General features: G+C 40.1%; 1 protein-coding gene across 1 annotated transcript in view; it reads left to right on the forward strand.

Moving 5' to 3' along the window:
* The window catches only part of ano1a (anoctamin 1, calcium activated chloride channel a), a 64,358-nt gene extending 46,343 nt beyond the window's left edge, over positions 1-18,015 (forward strand). Inside the window, exons 18-25 of the mRNA XM_088413377.1 lie at positions 4,387-4,444; positions 6,688-6,788; positions 9,149-9,291; positions 9,896-10,048; positions 11,032-11,084; positions 11,201-11,385; positions 11,514-11,619; positions 14,553-18,015. Of these exons, the coding sequence (XP_088269503.1) occupies positions 4,387-4,444; positions 6,688-6,788; positions 9,149-9,291; positions 9,896-10,048; positions 11,032-11,084; positions 11,201-11,385; positions 11,514-11,619; positions 14,553-14,720 (967 nt within the window). The 3' untranslated portion in view covers positions 14,721-18,015. The remainder of the gene's footprint in view (positions 1-4,386; positions 4,445-6,687; positions 6,789-9,148; positions 9,292-9,895; positions 10,049-11,031; positions 11,085-11,200; positions 11,386-11,513; positions 11,620-14,552) is intronic.
* The last annotated feature ends 3,137 nt before the right edge of the window (positions 18,016-21,152 follow it).

Here is a 21,152-nt window from a genome sequence, read left to right on the forward strand (position 1 = left end):
GTTTCTTGTTGTTTACTTCTTTGGCGTTACCTTGTTACTACGTGTCTTTGATGGTGTTCACGACCTGACGTGTGCGTGTTCCCCACACAGTTGTGCTTTGTGCAGCGTTTGCTACCTTTTTTAACAGCTGTTGAACCGTAGTTACTATGCTAACGATAATGAAGCATCGTCAGCTCAGTATTTAGCAGTATTTAGTATTTAGTATCGGCCACTTGATTGCGACATTTTTTTTTTGCTGGCAGGTATTGCCGTAAAGCGAGGGACACGCAGTGTAAAAAAATAAAAGAAGAAGAAAGGTCCTGTCGGTGAAAATATTGGCTCTGCCATATCCCAGAGAACTGAAAGCTCTCAGCAAATGCTCTTCTTTCCAGGTCTACCGTAAAATGAACAGCAAGTTTGGTCCACTCCCCTCTCCTGTCTTTGCATGACAAAAAAGTGGACAAAAACTACAACAGCAACAGAAAGCCCCGCGAATGAGCGTAGCAACGCGAATTTACATGTTCGGTCTGCCCGCACCATAACCCGTGCCATGTCGCTTGCGCTTCGATGTCGGGTGGTTGCTATAGTTCTTCTACCGCCGTACCGGCTGCGTTATGCGTCCGTCGCATTTCTTTCGTTACATGTTCCTCTTGGTGATCTCGCCTCCGCTCTCGGCTCTGTGTCCCGTTCCTGTCTGGCTCGCAGTGATTGCGTCTACAAATGCGCGGCTGAAGTCACAAATGTGTCATGAAGGTCAAAATGTGTACATTGAATTTTGAATGTACTGTTAACACATACAGTAGTTGAATGCGTACGTAGGTCTGTAATTAGAGCGATCTGCGAACACTCGGCTTCCTGGATTGGCTGGAATCATCCATGTGACTTTTGCTACAGTCCTGTCGCTACAGGCGTCACAAATGTGTGAGCGGATTTGCAAATGCGTCAAGGGATCTGAAAAAGTGTATCTCCGTAGCTACTCTTTCGATCCACCAGGGGACGCTACTAGTAAATTGGAAATTATGTCAAAATAAAATGTAAATAAAATGTTGACACATTAACATAAGTACGTATTAAATTTACCACAGAGTGTAGTACAAACAAATGCATTTCAATGGACGATATGGGAAAAACCTATTGGAACACTCTAATCAATATAATTTACACAACAGGCAGTCTCTCTCACAAACGAAAAGTAAATGTTGCCGACATTAAAACTGTATTTGCTTCCCATTTCGAATAACACATTTTGGAATAATTTTTAGTGTTCTTGGGCATTCATTTTGCGTGACCTATCTTTGATTAGCAAAACCAAGGGGCAATACAGTAGTTCCAGCAAAAAAAAAATAACGCACTGTTGAATGTGGCTTCTAATTCGCAGGAGTGAGGAAATGTCATCCAGTTTTTGTTATTAGCTTATGTTAATGTGTTAACATTTTATTTCCATTTTATTTTTACATGATTTCCAATTTAAAGAATATCACATAAATGGTACTTAGACAGTATTCAAGATTCAAGAGATTTATTGACATATGTATAGTTGTACCACACAATGAAATTCTAATTCACTTCCTGAGCAGCAGACGACATTCCATAATCAAGCAATAAATAAATAGCAATAAATGAATTGCGATACAAATGGACAGTGGAGCTAAAAGTGTAGTGCATAATATAATGTAGTGATATTGTTTATGCATAGGTAGGAGTCAGATTAGTTTGTTAGGGATTTGTTAAGAATCCGAATGGCACAGTACCATTGACAGTACCATTGAATAGAAGATGGGTTCATTTTTGTTTTCGAAAAACAAAAACCAAACTTCGAATACTGTACCTAATCTTCAAGCCTGCTTGTGAATTTTTGAGGTACTAGTAGCGTCCCGTGGTGGTTTGCTACGGAGCCACAAACAAGTGCCCAGATAAGCTTTTGCAGATCCCTTCACGCATTTGTGATTCCTGTGTCATGGCAGGACTGTAGCAAAAGTCACATGGAAGATTCCAGCCAATCCAGGAGAAGGCCAAACTTTAGCAGATTGCCCTAATCACGTGTTTAACAGTGATGAGAAGTAACGAAGTACAAATATCTCGTTACTGTACTTTTTTTTTGCCTGTACTTTGTACTTTTACAAGTATTTTTGGTCTGTCAACTTTTTACTTTTACTCCCTACATTGAAAACAAAAATGTCAAACTTTTTACTTGCTACGTTTAAAAAAAAATGCCTCGTTACTTTTTTTTTTTTTTAAACAATTCATAATAAATGGCTTTGTTACTTTTCTTTCAGCATCTTTGCGCAAACTACGTGAACTGTGTTTGACCAATCAGCCTGGCTGCCTCTAAATTTATAAAAACGCAGGGATGTCCCACGACTGTCGGCGCCACATATCCCGGAGAGCAGAGAAGATAGTGGTAGGTAGCCTTTGCTAGAAGCTAGTGTCGATTAAGCCATGGACAAATAAGCCAAATAGGCACAGGCTCAAGTGACTAAAGCCCACAGCCATTCAGCCTCACCCATGGCCTTACTTGAAGGATTTCTTCGCGTTCATTGGGGAAGCCAATCCGTCATGGGGTGGTTGACTTCAAGAACTCTCAGAAAGCTATAACCAAAGTTATAACTTTGGTTATAGCTAGTTAGCTTGGTTATGTTCGCAACGTGGCTAACATTAGCTAACTTTGCTAATAAAGAAAATGCTAACGTCATTAGCTAACTTTTTGTTTTCTTTTTGGACAAAGGATTAGGTCTGGATTCTCGTTGCTTTTATTTTCTACCAGGGTAAGAAACCCCATTTAGCAGGGGTAGCCCATACCAAGCAAAATTGTGAGGATTTTTTTCCAGCATAATTTGATTGATTGGCTTGCTATATTCTCATTGGTTTTATCTTCTACCTAAGTAAGAAACCCCATTTAGCAGGGGTAACCCATACTAAGCAAAATTGTGGGGATTTTTCTAGCACAATTTGATTGCTGTAACTTAATTATCTGTGCCTGGGTGCCTTTAACTTGCAGATAGCACCATAGAAATCACTGAGTTGATCACTCAGGTTATACCAAACAAATGTCGTTCCCTTAAATTTAAGATTACATATGACATGCATACAGTATTAGACATTATCGAAGTTGGCTGCAGACAACTTCCACACACCTACAGGCAGAAATATGAAAATCAAAAATCATTTTGATCATATTTTATTATATTATTATGATTTTATTTATCAGTTTACTACACTGTTGTGCAAATAAGGAGAGTGGATTATGAAAGGAATTGAGTACTTCAACTTGATTAATTTGCAGTTTTACATTTTTTAATGTCCTTCGCATACATATGTGTTTTTACTTGGTTATTTGATTTGCACAGCGCAGCTGGGAGTAAGAGTGGTTCGTACGTCCGCCTCACAGTTCAGAATCTCGAGTTCAAATCAAGATCGCACTGACCTGTGCGGATTAGGCAGTAGGCAGGGGACACTCTGGACTGGTTGCCAGTCACTCGTAGGGCACACCGTGACGAACAACCATTCACGCACCCAATCGCACCTAAGGACATGCATACCATTTTAACAGTTCCAGAATACGTCATTTTTTTACATATGGTAGTTTTACTTTTACTCGTTGCACATTGGTGGTTCTCTTTGCACATCCGTGACTTTGGTTACACATTTGTGGGTTGAAATATGCATTTGTGACTTTGATTACACATTTGTGGATTGAAAGAAACGTTTGTGAATTGAAATACGCATTTTTGAATGCTTTTGCGACAATTGAAATAAGCGTTTGTGATTTTGGTTACACATTTGTGGATTGAAATACGCATTCGTGACTTTGGTTACACATTTTTGGATTGAAATACGCATTTGTGAATTGAAATATTCATTTCAATACTGTTGCTACAATTCTGACCCCATATAACTGGCTTATTTAAACCCGCATGGTCTCCCCCTTGTTGTTGTTGTTTGTGTATTTAAAGAAATCGCATCCATACGAATACAGCGCGGTGTGGATTCATTCACTTATAAGCATACCAAGTCACTAGGGGCTTGGTTGTATTTGTGTTGTTTCGAATTGGACAAATTCTGTCCAGTTGGAAAGAACCTCTGCCTCTGATGTGTCCAATCACAAAGAACTTCCACCTCTGACGTCACCAGTATCTGCATCTTTGTCAGGAAAAAGACTAGCGCGATGACGCAAACCTCTGGTTTAAGCTGGTTTACCCGCAACCACCAAACCGAAGGATAGGGCAAATCTCCACTTTGGCTTTTGAAAGATTCGGTTTTGATTAAAAAATAAAAATAAAAAATGAAAAAAACCCAGCCACATGAAGCAAATAGGACAAACCGGAGACATTTACGGCTAGTTTGGAAGAACCCTCGGTACGCGTAGCCAAGGACTGTGTATGTGTAAAATATGTCTCTGTTTCATAGGCTTGTTGGGCGGCCAGGAGACTATCTGTATGTTGTGGGATCATACAGAATGGAAGAGGTAACAATTGAGTTTTGCGTTTGAAGTATATTCCATATATTTTAATCTAGTATATAGGTAATTCTATGTCAGTTCAAACAAATCCTCAGAAATTCCCCACTGGCAACTCTTTAGTTTGCCTGATCATTATTGTTTTATTTCCTTATGATGCCAAGTGAAAAATCAAAGGTTTTAGCCTCCTTCTAAAACAATTTTTGAGCCACAGATATTCTACGTTTGGGCGACATACACACTTTTGGGACCCAGGAATTGCACACTAGATTTGGGACAGTATTTGGAGGCCCTCATCATTTTTGATATTTATGGGGTCCATACCACATGTTTGGTGGTGTTACAACTCAACAAAAGGATATGAAACAAATTACATTTCTAGACACCCTGCTTCAGGCCCCTCATTGGCCATGTAGGCACATAATGAAGGGTTGGCTCATCACATCATCTTTCAAAGACATCTCAAGACAATAAAAACTTTAATTCTCAAACTTCTTCACGATACACTCCATATGTAAGCCTTTACATATTGTCCCATTCTGGGATATTTTCAGATTTTTTTTTTTTAAAAAGACTTTAGTCTGACATGTAGATTAAGTGTTATTCTAAATGTTTCTGGTAGTAAATACAGACCCACATAATTGAATCCAGGTGTAAATAAATGATGAGCAAAAAGTAATGTTGGCCAATATTTGCCTTGGCGACCACCAAAACAATACTTGACAGGTGCCAGTCGGTGCTTGTTAGCTGCCTCTGGAGTCCAAGAGCCAAAGAGGCCTGATGGGACTCCTTCTTCAGTTTGACGACACCATTTACTGCTTGTGTAAACCGCCAAGACAGGGATAAATGAGTATGTCCACTCCTAGTCTGTGCCTCTCACCGTGGACATCTCCAGAGTGAAAGATAGTCCAACCCTTTTCGAGAAGACTGTTACCAGAACCCTATATGTGTGTGCAGGTGAATCTGATTGTCTAGTCGTAATTTTTGCACACCGGCTCAGATTCCTTCCCTGTTAAAGAGGTAACATTTCGTGTCCCTAGAGCTACCTTCTGCAGCTGAGGATTGGATAGCCAAGGTCCTTGCCTTTGGCCACTGCTCAGCACACATGGTATCTGTCCATGGCCCCTCCAACAAGTAGTGAGCCCATGGGAAGGCGTGACTCATTCAATTTTCAGGCTGTGCCCATCCAGGCCGCATTGGTTGCCCAGCCACCAGATGCTTGCCAACGAGCCCAACCCCGGGCCTAGCTCCAGTGGAATGCCACCGTGACATATGTCAGGGCAAGGGAAAACAGAATTTCAATCTGTCACTCATCATTAAATGTCTGTACTTAGTCTGGTCCTTCACCGAGAACCTGTTTGCCTTTGGTGAACCTTACCTGAACCATTAAGCCAGGAAAAACGTAGCTCCATATATCCTTAGGACACGCAAACCCCCCATCATTTCAAGGTGACAGCTAATGGAGTGTTAACACTAAACCTTTCCAAGATATGGATATTGAAAATGTCAAACAATATCTAAAATCAATTTTGATGTGTTGTTTTCTGTTCAAATAGTATGCCTATGATAATTTGGAGTGCAATTTTTTAGAGACATGATCAAATTATGCATATCCTGTATAAAATTTTCTAGATGTTTACTTAACTCAAACCTGATGCCAAATTTAATGTGTAATTGCAGAATCCAAAAGGGAGGATGCCACCCCAACTTTGAAGGGCCATAACTCGAACATAGTTTGAGCTGGTGTCTTGCTAATAAAATGACAAGGTCTCCTGAGACACCATTATGGAAAGAAATTGACATGATTGACATGTGCCATATATCGGTTGATCAAGGCTCTTCCTGTTTATGACAGAAGTCCTCATTAAATAGGCTTTTTGGTTTCATAAAGTGCAAAACAGGACACTGGATCTTGGCCACTAGAACGTGGCTCTCTCTACCTTCTGACCATATTCGGACAAACATCTGGATGCTTGTGAACCACTGGACCTACGCCCAGTCACGTTCACTTACCAGCTTCAAACTCACATGGAGCATACTGGTTTCTGCCCATACTGGGAGACTCAAACTTTTGATTGTTTTTTTTTGACATCATATGGCAAGAAAAGAATAAATATCTGGCAAGCTGAAACGTTGTACATCAGGAGGGTATGATTGCAATGTATTTAAACTTGATGGAATGTGATTATTTTCATCCACACACACAACACTTTGCATTCTGGATTGAGTGTCTTCATGTTCTCTTTTTCTAGTGTGCCGATTCAGGCTGCCTTATGGAATTATGCATTCAATTATGTATCACCATGCTTGGGAAACAGCTCATCCAAAACAACTTATTTGAGATTGGCATACCGTAAGTGATAACTTTTCATTTGTTTGGAAGAATTTCAATAGTAGTCTGAAAACTATCAGATGAGAACCAAGATCAAGACACATTGGCTCGCAATTAATTATGCTACCAGGATGGCAAGGAAAAACCCAAACCACTTCATCTGGGGAAAAATCCAGAAACCCTGGAAAGAGCAGGCAGATGAGTGAAGATCTACTTTCAGGCTCAACAGGCTGCAATGGATTCAGATTAGCAAAAGTTAGCATTAGCCTTACTATACAATGCAATTGATACTATACAGTTGATAGGCACATAAAAAAATGAAACATTGATTTTTTTATTTTTCTCACAGTCGCAGCAAAATCCATACAAAATCCAACCATCAGCATATAGCCCCTTCTCCAAGCCATATAGAAAACAAGTTACAGACAAACAGGCCAACATATAGGAAAACTAAATGCTAGAAGGCATAAAAATAAGTCTTGGGTCCGGTTTTAAACATTTCTAGTGAAGTATTGATTAGCTCTTATTTCCATGGGTACTGCACTACCACTAAAACCTACCTGATATTGTAACAGAATTCTTTGGTCCTCCATGTCAAACACTGTCCTTAGCTCCAACAAAACAAGACACACATATTCCATTTTTCCAATAGTCCCGAAAAGAGCTTTCACCACCTCATCCCACTTTGCCCAGGCACCACACCACACCACACAACCTCCTTCACATTTCCATTACAAATGGTTCTGGACGGGGATGGGAGTGGAAATTGACTGAAGTGTGCAAGCCCTTTACAGCATGTGAGGTTTTGCCGTAAAATTTCACGATTATCAAGCTTGGGCCACTATTTTTGTGTGATTAAAAAACATTGCATTATCCAGCAATGTTGCAAAGTACTTTACAGCCAATCAAATGCTGTCATAGATGACGAATCAATTTTTGGGTTGAAGCTCATGAAACAAATCATTTATTTGGCCACAACAATTCATTTTTTTGGCCGACTGCCTAGTCCACAGTTCCTTGTCGTCAGTCTTCAATGTCTGAAGCCCTCTGGTGATCACCCAAACTCGTCATATGACTGTCAGTGGGGGGGAGACATAGTCTCTCCAGCGTGTCCTGGATCATCCCCGAGGACCTCCTCCCAGTGGGACTTGAGCTTCTCAGGAGGAGAGCTTGGACACTCTGTGGAGGAAGCCTATTCACACTGCTTGTATCCACAATCTTGTCCTTTTGGTCACGACCCACAGCTTGTGACCAAAGTTGAGGGAAAGAATGTAGAACAGGGGTGGCAAAGTTCCTCAAAAATCCTCAAGAGCCAGCCTGTTTTAATGTATCTCTTCAACCAACACACCTGACTCAAATCAGCGTTGTTATCAAGATTCTGCAAAACATGCTGATGAGCTAATCATTTGAATCAGGTGTGTTAGTTGAAGGGACACAATGAAAACAAGCTGGATTGTGGCTCAAGGACCGAACTTGGCCACCCCTGATGTAGAACGACTCAAAAACCAAGAGCTTTGCCTTTGGGCTCAGCTCCTTCACCACGACAGACCATTACAGAGTCCGCATCACAGCAGAGGCTGCACTGATCCGCCTGTCAATGTCCCGTTCCATCTGGGCCTCACTAGTGAACATGACCCTGACTTACTTAAACTCCTCCGCTTGTTGGAGGAGCTCATTCCCCGGTCCAAAGAGGGCACTACCCACGTTTCCATTCAGGTTCACAGTCTCAGATTTGGAAGTGCTGAGCAGCATCCCAAACGCTTCACACTTGACTGCGAACCACTCCCGTGTGAGCTGGAGATCACGGCGTGAAGAAGCCAACAGCACCACATAATCTGCAAAAAGCAGAGATGCAGTGCTGACACCACCAAACCAGGCCCCCTTATCACTTGGGCTGCGCCCTAGATATTCTGCCCGTAAAGGTAATGAACAGAATCTCTGACAAAGGGTAGCCTTGGTGGAGTCCCACCATTACTGAAAATTAATTTGACATAACTGCAATGTTGGCCAAACTGACATTGGTGGTACAGGGACCAAACAGTCTGAATGTGGGGTTTGGTGAACCACATCCCCGAAGAGCTGTTATAAAGTATCATTTTGTTCGTGAACGTCACATTTCAATGTGGTATCAAGGCTCCAAGTGTACTTTATACATGTAAAAAGCAGAAAAATCAGGTATCAAATTTTCCCCTAGGAATGGGATTAGGCTAAAAGTGAAAATGGGTCATGGCCACCCTAGGCTACCATGTAGCTCCATCCCTGGGCTCACTGGTTGCCTGAACTTTAGGTTTCCACAAAAATCCTCAGATGGAGTAGGGCTGTGGTTGGTGAGCCACAATGTAGCAGGGGAACACTGTGCTTTCATTGTTCTTTTTTTGTAGCAAGCTGAAAAAAATGCTCCTTAAGAAAAAGTCTGAGTTGGATCCAAAGCAACAAGAGGAGCTGATCAAAACCTTGCAACAACATGAGAGGGACCATTTCCTCTGTCCTTTTGGTGGACTTAATCCAGAGTATATGGAAATGAGTAAGAATCTTTGCTTTTTCAAATTCAGAAGTATGTATTTTATATATCTACACCTGAATGTATTGTGTATTATATGTGGCAACGACTGTTTTGGTAGCTCAAAAAAAAAACAATGAAGAAGGAAATAATAGCTAGCATAACAAAAATGATATTAAAAGGATTTAAAGGAAAAGTCAACCCCCCCCCCTTTTTTTTGGGTGTGTGTGTGGGGGTGGGGGGACTTGAGCCCTGAGCAAATGTGATGTAATTTCATTTGCAGTCAATAGCGGCCAAGTGGCAGACCCCGGAAATTGATTGAAAGAAGCGTATTTTTCCGCTGAATTCATTTTTAACAAACACAATATCAATCAGAATGCTATGCTCAGACTAATGAGGGCCCAGAGCATATTATTTTGAAGTAAATAATCGGGGTCTTTACCTTTAACTATTCTAAATATTTTTGCCATTTTATGTATCATTTGTCAACAACCACATCAGTTTCTCAGCTATGATACCCGGCAAAAGTTTTACATAATTTAAATTTTCTGGTTGAATTTCTCTTCTATAGTAATGAATATTTTTAGTTTTTATAATGTTAATGAGCAACTGTCTCATGTTTCTGTAGTCATCCAGTTTGGGATGGTGACTCTTTTTGTGGCCTCGTTTCCTCTGGCTCCACTCTTCGCTCTTCTTAATAATGTCATTGAGATACGCCTGGATGCCAAAAAGTTTGTAATGGAACTCCGAAGGCCGATTGCAGTTAAAGCCAAAAATATTGGTATGTATTGTTCTTGGGAAAAGAAATCATTGATTAACCACTGGGACTCATCCATGAAAGGTCAGATTTTGTTTGTTGGAACAAACAAAAAAAAAGCGAATGAGAGCTCGAGCAGATAAATGATTTGCTTATTGGCAAGGTCTGTATTAAGGATTTCACTTCTCATTGTTCATATACTGGCTTTCTTCCTCTCTGAATTTAAACATTAAGTCTAATTCAATTTTTTAAGGCAACGGTGTTAAAACTGAAATTTTATTGATGTATACCTTACCATTAGTGGCATCGTAATTTCCAATGTTAGGGACTTGAAGCCCCGGTCAAATATTCTCAAGCTCCCCTAATAATGACTGATGCTCCATGTCAAAGTCTACCAAAGTCTGGTATTGAATATGGTATTTCACTGTCATTATGCCTGATTAAAAAAAAAAACAACAACATTAAAACATTTCTTTAGGTATCACTATACTACATTACCCAGGGTGTGCCCCAAGACTGGTGCCATCCAAATCAGATGTTGCATGTCATAATCAAAGTCCCATGAAATCACCATATTTAACAGTCATTACACCTGATGTAAAAAAAAAAAAAAAAATTAGACACAGGGGGTTACAAGCCAGTGCAAACCCGGATGAATACAGGATAACCCATATGGGATAACCTACTGTATATGCAATTATTCTAACATCTTGTAAATGCAGTTTTTACCCGAGACTGACTTTGTCCTTTTTACTGCTCAATTTTTGGGACTCCAAACTTGAATACAGAGAGGGTTGTGTCAAGTGCATTTGACATAAAACTATTGCCAAATCAAATTTCTGTTGTGAACTTGGGCCCCATAGCTTTGTAGTACTGGAAGTACCAGAGATCCAACGGTTACCAGAGGTAAAATAAGCAAATGTCATTAAAATCTCTTTAGCATCCCCACAGACCAACATCAACACGTTGTCCTTAGAGTAATGAAGGTTCTTGTTGCTTGTTTATAGGTATTTGGTACAATCTGCTAAGGGGCCTCAGCAAGGCGGCTGTCATTGTAAATGTGAGTTTTCACGTCAGTCAGTAGTTGTCCTTGCAGATCATACTTCAAGATAAGAATGTTGTCCTTATCATTTCATCATCATTCCTTGAAAACACTAACTCATTTTTGGTTCTCAGGCCTTTGTGATCTCTTTCACATCTGACTTCATCCCACGACTTGTCTACCAGTACATGTACAGTCCAGATGGCACCTTACATGGGTTTGTCAATCACTCTCTGTCTTACTTCAACGTGAGTGACTTTGAGCCAGGCACAGACCCTTTAAAGCCAATGAACCTTGGCTATAAAGTAAACATATGCAGGTAAATGTATGTTTTGAAGCGAGCTAATTGTACATATGTAATACTTGTGCTGTCTGTGTGACATAACAAGTAAAGATGTGATCAACTTCTGACAAATCCTTTTAAGATGTTTTTATCTTCTTAATTAGATATAAGGATTACAGAGACCCTCCCTGGTCCAGCACACCATATGATTTCTCCAAGGAGTTCTGGGTTATTCTTGCTGTTCGTCTGGCTTTTGTTATTGTCTTTCAGGTTTGTGACAACACATACAATGACTAGCAACTAATTTTGTGATAACGTGCTCAAGCATTCAAATTCAATAATCTACTGAATCATTCACAAGATAATGCTAAAATGCCTTTCAAAACAATAGCCCCTATTCAATTTTGTTCGTTCAAAGTCTTGCTCGGGTTTTTCTTTTTTTTTGTTGCTAAGATTTCTTTTTTTTTTTTTAAAGGTTCTTAAGAAAAGACTACAATCTATTAATGCATTTTTTGAATGTGTATAATATCACTTCCTTAACTTTAGTATTATACAAAACCTTAAAATAACATAAATACCATTCTATGATGAGGGATGTTGTGCTCAATAGTATGCTGTTGGGGTTCAGGGTTCAATTTGGTAGATTAGTGAGTGCCACATCTTCAGAATTGATTGATTACTGAATGTTAAACCGCCATATTTTATTCTGGATGGGGCAGAGGGCAGTGATTACTGAATATGAAGATTCCTTATTTTCCCCTTAACCCTTTGAACTCCATTGACTGCAATTACGCCTGCAAAAGCCCCTCACAACTCAGTGTTCTTGGTGAGCAAAACAAATCCAGTCTATTAGCACAACATTGGAATGACAGAATTGGGCAGTAGCAGAGATGTCTACATACTGATTGTGGACCAGTTTTTGACAGTATTACTGATGTATAAACAATTATTTTGAAACAGAGGTAGGGGGCGTTGCCATATTGTTCATTGGACAGAAGCAGTTGAGTATATTGTTAAATGTTTCTTGCAAAACCTGGGTAAATATATTTGGAATCGAGCGTGTATGCCTGCATGCATGGGATGTTTTATGAGCATGCACAAAATAAAAGAGTGGTGAGTAGAGCTCACAAATGACGAAAGGCTGTCTGTTGATTTTCTCAAGGAAATGCAAGTAGCAGAAGAACATTAGCTAACCACTTTGTTACACAACTGTTACATTAAAACCACTACTTTGGCCTCTGTTACACATAAACTGCTCTAAAAATGTCCCGTGCAACAGAAGTGCTGCTTATCCTGAGCTATAAAAATCTCCAGGGGTCGTGCTGCACTTGGACGGTTTTCTTTCGTCCATGCTTCTTCTGACTGTCTAACGAGGAATCAAAATTTATCACTGACCTTTTTCAAATATGAACTGGATCTATAGTTGATTCCTAATTAGAGGTTAATACCCCTACTCATGATGACTAAAATCATTGGATTTGAGTTTCCTTTCCCAGGACACAGGTCACCTGGGCTGTGTTCAGCCCAAAAGGACAAAGTGGGTCCCCCTTCTAATGGGCTGCTGGCAGAGCCAAAGGGGTCAGGTGCTGGGCGAGCTGGGCGGCAGCCAAAGATGGGGACCGGTTGCTAGCTAGAGAAGCTAGTACTCGAAACATGGAATGTCACCTCTCTGCCTGGAACGGAGCCTGAGCTGGTGTGTGAAGCAGAGAAGTTCTGACTAGATATGGTCGGGCCTGACTCCACACACAGCTTGGTCTCTAGTACCAATTCTCTCGAGAAAGGTTGAACACTGTTCCAATCTGGAGTTGCCCATGGTGAAAAGCATCAAGCAGGTGTGAGTCTACTTATTGTCCCCGCTTCGTGGGACCTCAGTTTAGTCACTCTTCACCTTCAGGTCCTGACTATTGTTTTTGCCTATGCCCCATACAGCATTTAAAAATCCCCACACTTTTTGGAGTCTTGAAAGGGTGTAATGGAGAGCGCTCTCCCTAGGGATTCACTTGTTTTGCTGGGGGACTTCACATGTTCACATGGGCAATGACAGTGAGAATTGGAGGGGCATGATATCAAGGAACCCAAGCAGTGGTCTGTCATTGGACTTCTGTGCGCATCATGCATTGCATGTAACAAGCACAATGTTCAAGCATAAGGACGTCCATATGTGCATTAGGCAACCCAGACACCCTTGGCCATGGTTTGATAATTGACTTTGTGGGCACGTCATTAGATTTGTGGCCACATACTGTGGACACCCTGGTCATGAGAGTGGTAGAGCTGTCAACGGATCATTACCTAGTGGTTTGTAGGCTCTGATGGGGGTGGAGATACCGGTCTGACTCGGCAGACAAAAATTTATTGGAGGGCTTTTCTGGGAATATCAGGCATAATCCCGTCAGACGGAATGCCAACTCCCATCTCTGGTAGAGTTTTGTCTACAACCTGGAAGGCGCGGGGGCCTTTAATTCTGAGTGGACTATGTTCTGCTTCTCCATTGTCGAGGCGGCTAATCGGAGCTGTGACTGAAAGGCGGCAATCCCTGAACACCACTGGTAAGGGATGCTGTCAAGCTGAAGAAGTCCTTTTGGACTATGTGACGGACTGGAGACTGCTAATGGGTACCTGCTGGCTGAACGGAAGGTAGCTTCTGTGGTCACTGAGACAAAAATTCAGGCGTGAGAGGAATTAGGCCTGACCATGGGAAAACAAAAAATCATCTGGATGGCTTTGATGAAATTCTGGTCCACTTCTCTTGTGGCTCAGTAGAGGGAGCAGTGCACTATTAACTGTGAATTGCGGAGATGAGGTGTTGACTTCAACTCTGGATTTCATAAGTCTATGAATTTCTGTCATTTACTTTCTAATGTGTACTTCAATTCCTTTGGATCATGACATCATTTTCACATCTTGTTACTTAACTTTGTGTGAAAGGCACTACAGTATTCAAGTGATTTTTTTTCATCATCTGGTGTTGTTCAGGACTATGTGTGGGATGTAAAATTAAATCACATTTGTTATTCTTGACTTAAAAAAAAAACATTTATAAAGTACATTTTGGATTTACTTGGATTGTCTATGTGAGATATCAAAATTGGCTTAGTGACCCAATAGAATTTGTTAAAGTGATACAACGGCATTATTCTTGCCATTTCTCTTCATTTAAAATGTTTCTAATCTTTCTTCATATGCTTCCTTCCACCCAACAGAATGTAGTGATGCTCATGAGTGACTTTATTGATTGGTTGATCCCAGACATACCGAAGGACATCAGCCTCCAGATCCGTAAAGAGAAAGTCCTCATGGTGGAGCTATTCATGAAAGAGGAGTATGGAAGGAGTCATGCTGTATCCGACAGTCATAACAATAGCAGTTAAAACCAGAGCGAAGGATAACCACGTTCGCAGCTTGTATCAAACACAAACTGCAATCACGGTATTAGCTGTAAGATTCTGGAAAAACTATAAGCACAAATTATTCAAACAAAATACAGGGCTGTCCCCCAACTGTTCTGCCAGATGAGATATAAATATTTTTGCCTTAAAAAATTAGGGATCTCTAAAACAATAAATACAACGTGTTAAACAGGTGGGCAGTCCGTCATCACACTTCGTCTGTCAATTCTAAAAGTTTTCTTGTCATTCAGCTGTCTATCGGCAAATGAGTGATGGACCTCCGAATGATGATAATCTTTTAGAAATGGCAGACTAAGCCTGACGGAGTGGTAGATTTCCTTTGTCGTTTTCCTCCATTGTTATATTCGTCAGCTGTCACCCAATTGAATCTTCTAATGTTCTATGCACATAGGGATAACTGGTGGGTTCTGATGCATAAGGACACTGCAGTTTCACTTCAGATTGAAAGCAACACCTTCATGTCTTCTTTTTTATGTATGCACCTTGTAGTTATTACTGATCATGGTTGATATGTCATTGTTTGCTCTGCACTTCACAGTCATGGTTTCATAAAGTGAAACGCAAATAGGCTCCAGCCACGGGTGGTAAATCTCAACCCCAGGCCTTCAGTAGCATCATATTTACTCCTACCTAATATGCCTCACAATAACATCAATATGACATCAGTGCTTATACATATACAGTGTTTCCCTCGTTTTTCACGGTTAGTGAGGACCGGAAATCCCCCACAAATTCTACCCCTTCCCTGACCCATCGCACAGACATACATAAATAAACTTTTTGAAATGTATTTAGTAAAACCTACTCTAGCTTTCTTTCCCATGCCCATGGATCTCCTTACTGTAGTATGGAAATTGAACAGTCTCTTTTTAGGGCCTAACTTTCTTTTTCAGCACATAGCAGAGTGCATCAGTGAATGAAGAGCACCGGTTTCTAAATCTCTACTCTCACAGCAGGACAGAGCGTTATCGCTAACCCCCCCCCCCCATTCCAACATTACAACTGTTCTTAAAAGCCTGTCCTCACCCTATTAAATCAAAAATCTGGTCAAACTCTGCTCACAATATCTAGATTTTCTTAGAAGGTCCATCATGAAAAGATCAGATCTACCTCTTCACCTTCTGCCATCGTGGCTTAAAAAAAGAAACGATTTGTTGGTAGCAATAAATCCCTTGGTTAAAACTCACAGCATTTTACTTCAAAATGACAGCCTCACGGGAGACCTCATCCGATGACAAGACATGTACATGACTTCATGTTGATTTCAACGAAGGGCAAGCTAGCTTCTCCTGAGGTCGCAGTTTCACGAGATGATTGGTCCTCGGCATTGTAAAGTAAACAGGCTATGTCGTTTCAGGGCTTTCTCTTTTCATTCTGATGGCTCTGGGAGATTTCAGAGAACCTGGTAATACTAATTAGCTGAAATATGATTGGATAAAAAATGTTGAATCTAACTTTTTAAATATATAGCACTGCAATAAAGTGAATGTAATACGGCATACTTAGAACTGACAAGGGAGTATAAATATGTTAAAAAATGTTTATGAATAAATGTGTTTTCTGAGTATTTTTAGATCAGCAGAGTGGATTTAGCCCCCAGCGCTCACCACTGGTGTACACAATCTTGCTCAACACATTCATTGTACAGACCTAAAGTAAAAAGCAATGTTTAAAAATAAGTATTAAGGGTTTTTTGTTGTTGTTGTTATTTTCCTTTAAAATATGATTTGAATGAATACCTGGCTTTACCATACTGTAGCTAAGAAAGCATTCTGTGAAGCCTATCCTCCGTGGCAAAAAAAGGTGATGTCATCCCACAAACCAATAATGACACAATGTGGTGTCAGTGACAACCACTCTGATTGTCTCTCAGCCAGGAAATCCACGTCAGTTTTTGAGATACAAGTATAGAAATTACAAAGAAATTGGCATTCTCTTGTAAATTAAGCTCAGAAAAACTTTACTTGGGCTCGGTAGTTGTGTACGTGGTGGATGACATGCTCACGCGAACTTTGTTTTATGGAACCATGATTGTGAACGGCATTCAGAACAATTACTTCTGAGTGATGGCTGCATTAAAAACAACTATGTGTATGCCCACTGGTGTATGTATTTATGTGCAGACTACTGTCTGGGTCACACATTTAAGCAATATGCAGTACTCTTGTTGCTACCCCCCATGTGTTGACTTGGATTGATGGATGCAGTGAAGGTGGTGTCATTTTTTTTTTTTTTGTCTGTGTTGGATGCCTGAGTTGACTGAAGGGGACAGATGGAGGTTATATTTATTCTATAAAAGTTTTTTTTTTTTAAATAATGGAGGTTTTATTTATTCTTTATAATCTGCAACAAAAGTGAAGATGGGAGTGCTGTTAATATTTGGCTGACTGAGCAACTGATGAACTGTAAAGACAAACCAGCAAAACAAATGCCCACCTCTGTTGTTACAATTGTATTTATGGAAATCTATGGCCCACCCTGCACTATAATACCCATTGTAATCAAGCGAATAGCCTCCTAATCCGCTTTGTCTCTCTAGCTATAGAATGTTAGGCAATTAAATAATAAAAGCTTTGTGGTTCTGCATTCTGGGTTTAAAGGTTATGATTAGCAGAGCTGGGCAATCCATTGGCTTCTGTGACTGCTTCAGTGTTTTTGGTGTGTGCTTTATTACACGAAGCCTTGAAAAAAATTCAAGGTTCTAAGCAACAACTGAAGTGGGATCATATCTGTCAATTGGGATCAGTACAGGTGGTCCATATCTGTCTGTGTATTCTTAGGCACCACATGATAAAGCACTCAGCGAAAGTGCGGAAGCACTCGCCAAAGGAGGGCATTACCTCAGTGACTTGTCACTTTGGCAACTGATTGCCCAGCTCTGATAATTTGTATTGTTTAAATCAAAATCTTAATATAATGTAGGTGATCATTATCCAGTGTTGATTGAGTTGTATTTTTGTTCCCAACATGATTACGATGTTAATTTTTTTTCTTTAACTTTCTTTTTGTATCAATCATTTTATTGCTTGGTGTAAGACATATTTTTCTTGAGGATTGCATATTGAGGCAGCTTGTTAGACTTGTGGTGCGCATGTCCGCTTCAGTTCTGATGTTCTGGGTTCAAATCTCAGCTCACACTGTCTATGTTTGTTTGCATGTTTGTGCTCTCATGCTGGGATCAACTGTCTGGTTCTCAGGTATTCTAGCATATACTTACTATATGTAAAATAAAATCAAATAAAAGTTTTTTATTTGACTGATGTGTCTCATGATTGTGCACTGATGCTACTGAATTGTAATATAATAACCAGATTTGGACACTTCATCAGTGGGGAGTCACTGGTGACTAACCGATGGCCGTTTTGCTGATGGACCGATGGATGACAGGAATGCTAAAAAAAAATGCGAATTGAAAATGTCAGAATCGTAATCGTTGAGCTAGACATTACGTCAGATATCCGTCAGCCCGCCACACCCCTTTTTTGCTTACTGAAATATAAATCCACTGACTTGGATCAAAGGAGTAATTTATGTGAAATATAACTAGTACCAAAGTAGTAAAAACATTTAAGAATCAAAACACTTGTACACACAATGAAGAAGACACTCACTCTTGATTGCAATTTGAGCTGTGCATTATCTCCAAAGTCCAATAAGTACAAAGACAGAATTCTCGACGTTCTGACCGCAAAGACACCACTTGCGAGCAAGTTGGGAAGAAAAAGTGTACCTACACAATTTAGCCCAAGATTATATAGTTACAATTTACGAGTACATTCCCCTCTAGGGCTTTTTTTTTTTTTTTGGGGGGGGGCAAATGATATGACACCATCTGACTTGATTCTTCCATTCAAGGCAACTTCCTTAGGTCGACCAGATCTAGCCTTCGCAATCTGTAAATTCCTGTAAACACAGCCCACAAGCCCCCGGCTCCCCTTTCCTTTCTCCAAACATCAGCTCCTCATCCACTAAATATCAGCATAACAACATACCTATTTAATTAACATGCAGGCTGTTCCAAAATACTTTTTCCATGTATTCAATATTTATCTGCTATATTTCTGCATCTTTATAGTACAAACTGCAAACAGCATGCAGTCAATGTGACAATAGTCACTTTACAATACCACCAAACAGTGGAATCATATGTTCAATTGAGTGAATAAATAAAAAATAAAACCAATTGAATACAGAAAAACATTGCATTCTTTTACTAACTGGCCCTTGGCCAGGAAATAAAAGATAGTTGTTTAATTCCCTATTTTTTTTTTTTTAATAAATTCAATCTCAGCAATACTTTGTTTCACTTGTAGTGTATGTAACAGATGAAATTTAGACAAATTTAGACCAATGTTAATGAAACAAAAATTATAGCGCATGAGAACCGACATCCACCATTTGAGAGTCATGTATAACATTATAATGCCATCCAGTGCACATGATTATAAATTGCACTCTCATCCCCCCGCTTTAAACTTGATGGTGTATTATAGCCTAAGGTTTAACCCCTTAGCTGGCTTTGTTTTCGTGTTACATTTATATTACTGTGTTATGTTTAGATTGCAGTGTAATGTAGAACCACAAGCATGGTGTTAATTTTAAGTGTAAGTACTAAAACAGAAAATAGAATTAACACAAGTGAAGCCAGAAGTAGACCAGTGCCTGATGAATAAAGGACCAGAAAAAACAAAAACTGTCAAATGTCGCCCTCTATTGGTGGCAGAGGGTTGGGTAAAAATAAACTGAGGGACCGACGATTACAATTTTGTATGGCTTGAAAAAAATGACAGACTGACTATGGAGGAAAAGGGGGCGAGGCTCTGAAAACTGTCGGACCAGCGAAAAAATGTAAATCACCAACCTCTGATAATAACACATCCTCCAGTATATAAGTAGTTGACTAAACATGTTCAGATGAGTGAATAAACTGCATTGGTTCAATTCACTACTTGTCATTCACAGCTATAATACAAGTGACTTTACTAGCATTTTCGTTGTAGTTGTTCCCTTTCTTTGTCCTGGTTTCATGAACCAAAATGCATACTATACACCATCGGTCCCCAACCCCCGGTCTGCGGACCGGTGCCGGTCCGTGGATCAACTGGTACCCGGCCGCGTGGGCTGCACCCGAAAAAATGTTTTGGAGATGATTTAGTTTAACAGTTCATACGTTTGTGCTTGATCTCAGTTTTTTTGCCACCGCCTCTGGCCGCTGTTGATATTACATACATAGTGAGAAGGATGATGTTGGTTTTAGAGCAGCCCCCCCAGTCCGCAATATAAATCGAAGGCGTTGCCTGGGTCGTGGTGATCAAAACGTTGGGGACCACTGCTATACACCAGCGGGGGGTGCTGCTGCTGGCTGCTCTAACAACGATCAAGCACAAACATATGAACTGTTAAACTAAATAATTTCCAAAACATTATTTCGGGTGCAGCCCACGTGGCTCGGTTGATCCACGGTACCGGTTCCGGTCCGCGGACCGGGCGTTGGGGACCGCTGCTGTACACAATCTCGCTGACCAAAAGTTAAAAGTAATATTTAGAATTAGTGTTAAGAATTTTTTTGTCATATTTTGCTTTTAAAAATTGTTTGACATTAATAATTTGCTTGCTGAAAAGAGCATTGTGGAATGTGTTTGCATTTTGTATGATTGGCTCTTGACCAGGCAATGAAAGATATATGTTTTTAATTTCCTAATTAAAGATGGTTTTAGTAAATTCTGTTATGTTCAGTTGTGATTTTGGTGTTGTGGGTTTTGGGCTTGCTGTGGGGTTTTGTTTACGTTTCTATTTCATGTCACTGTTCCGTTTGCGTCTACCTTTCCTATCTGTGTTCTCGTTAGTTTGATTTTGTCCATCTGCCTGTTTACCTGCCCCCTGCGAGTTATCCAATCCGCTTCCCCTGCCCCTCGTTCCTTTCCAGGTGTTTCGTGTTTCCCTAATTAGTGTTCTTGTATTTAAGTCGCAGTTTTGTTTCACTAGTTTTCAGGTCATTGTCTTTTCCTCTCTGTTTTGCTACCACTCTGTCTGAGGTCACCATCTCCCCTGAATCAGTCCCTGTCTCCGTTCTCTACTGCCTCCTGTGAGTTTGTTTCTGTTTTGAGTATTTTTTATTTTTGTTACTTTGTATTATTTTTGCACCTCTTGAACCTGCCTCAGTTTTTGTTAAACCTCCTATTTTTGAGCCACATACCTAGCAGTTTCCTGCATTTTTGGGTCTCCCTCCTTCCATACCTCAACTCACCATGCCGAGATGTAACAAATTCAAGCTTAGCAATACTTTGTTTTACTTGTAATGTACGTGAAATAAAATTTAGACACATTTAAATGAAAACTGTCTTTTATACTTGTTAGCCAGGCAGTTCTGCATAAGAAGCGACATCCAGCATT

The sequence above is a fragment of the Hippichthys cyanospilos genome, chromosome 4 (genome assembly GCF_059441005.1).
Source record: "Hippichthys cyanospilos isolate Australia breed blue-spotted pipefish chromosome 4, RoL_Hcya_1.0, whole genome shotgun sequence".
Lineage (NCBI taxonomy): Eukaryota > Metazoa > Chordata > Actinopteri > Syngnathiformes > Syngnathidae > Hippichthys > Hippichthys cyanospilos.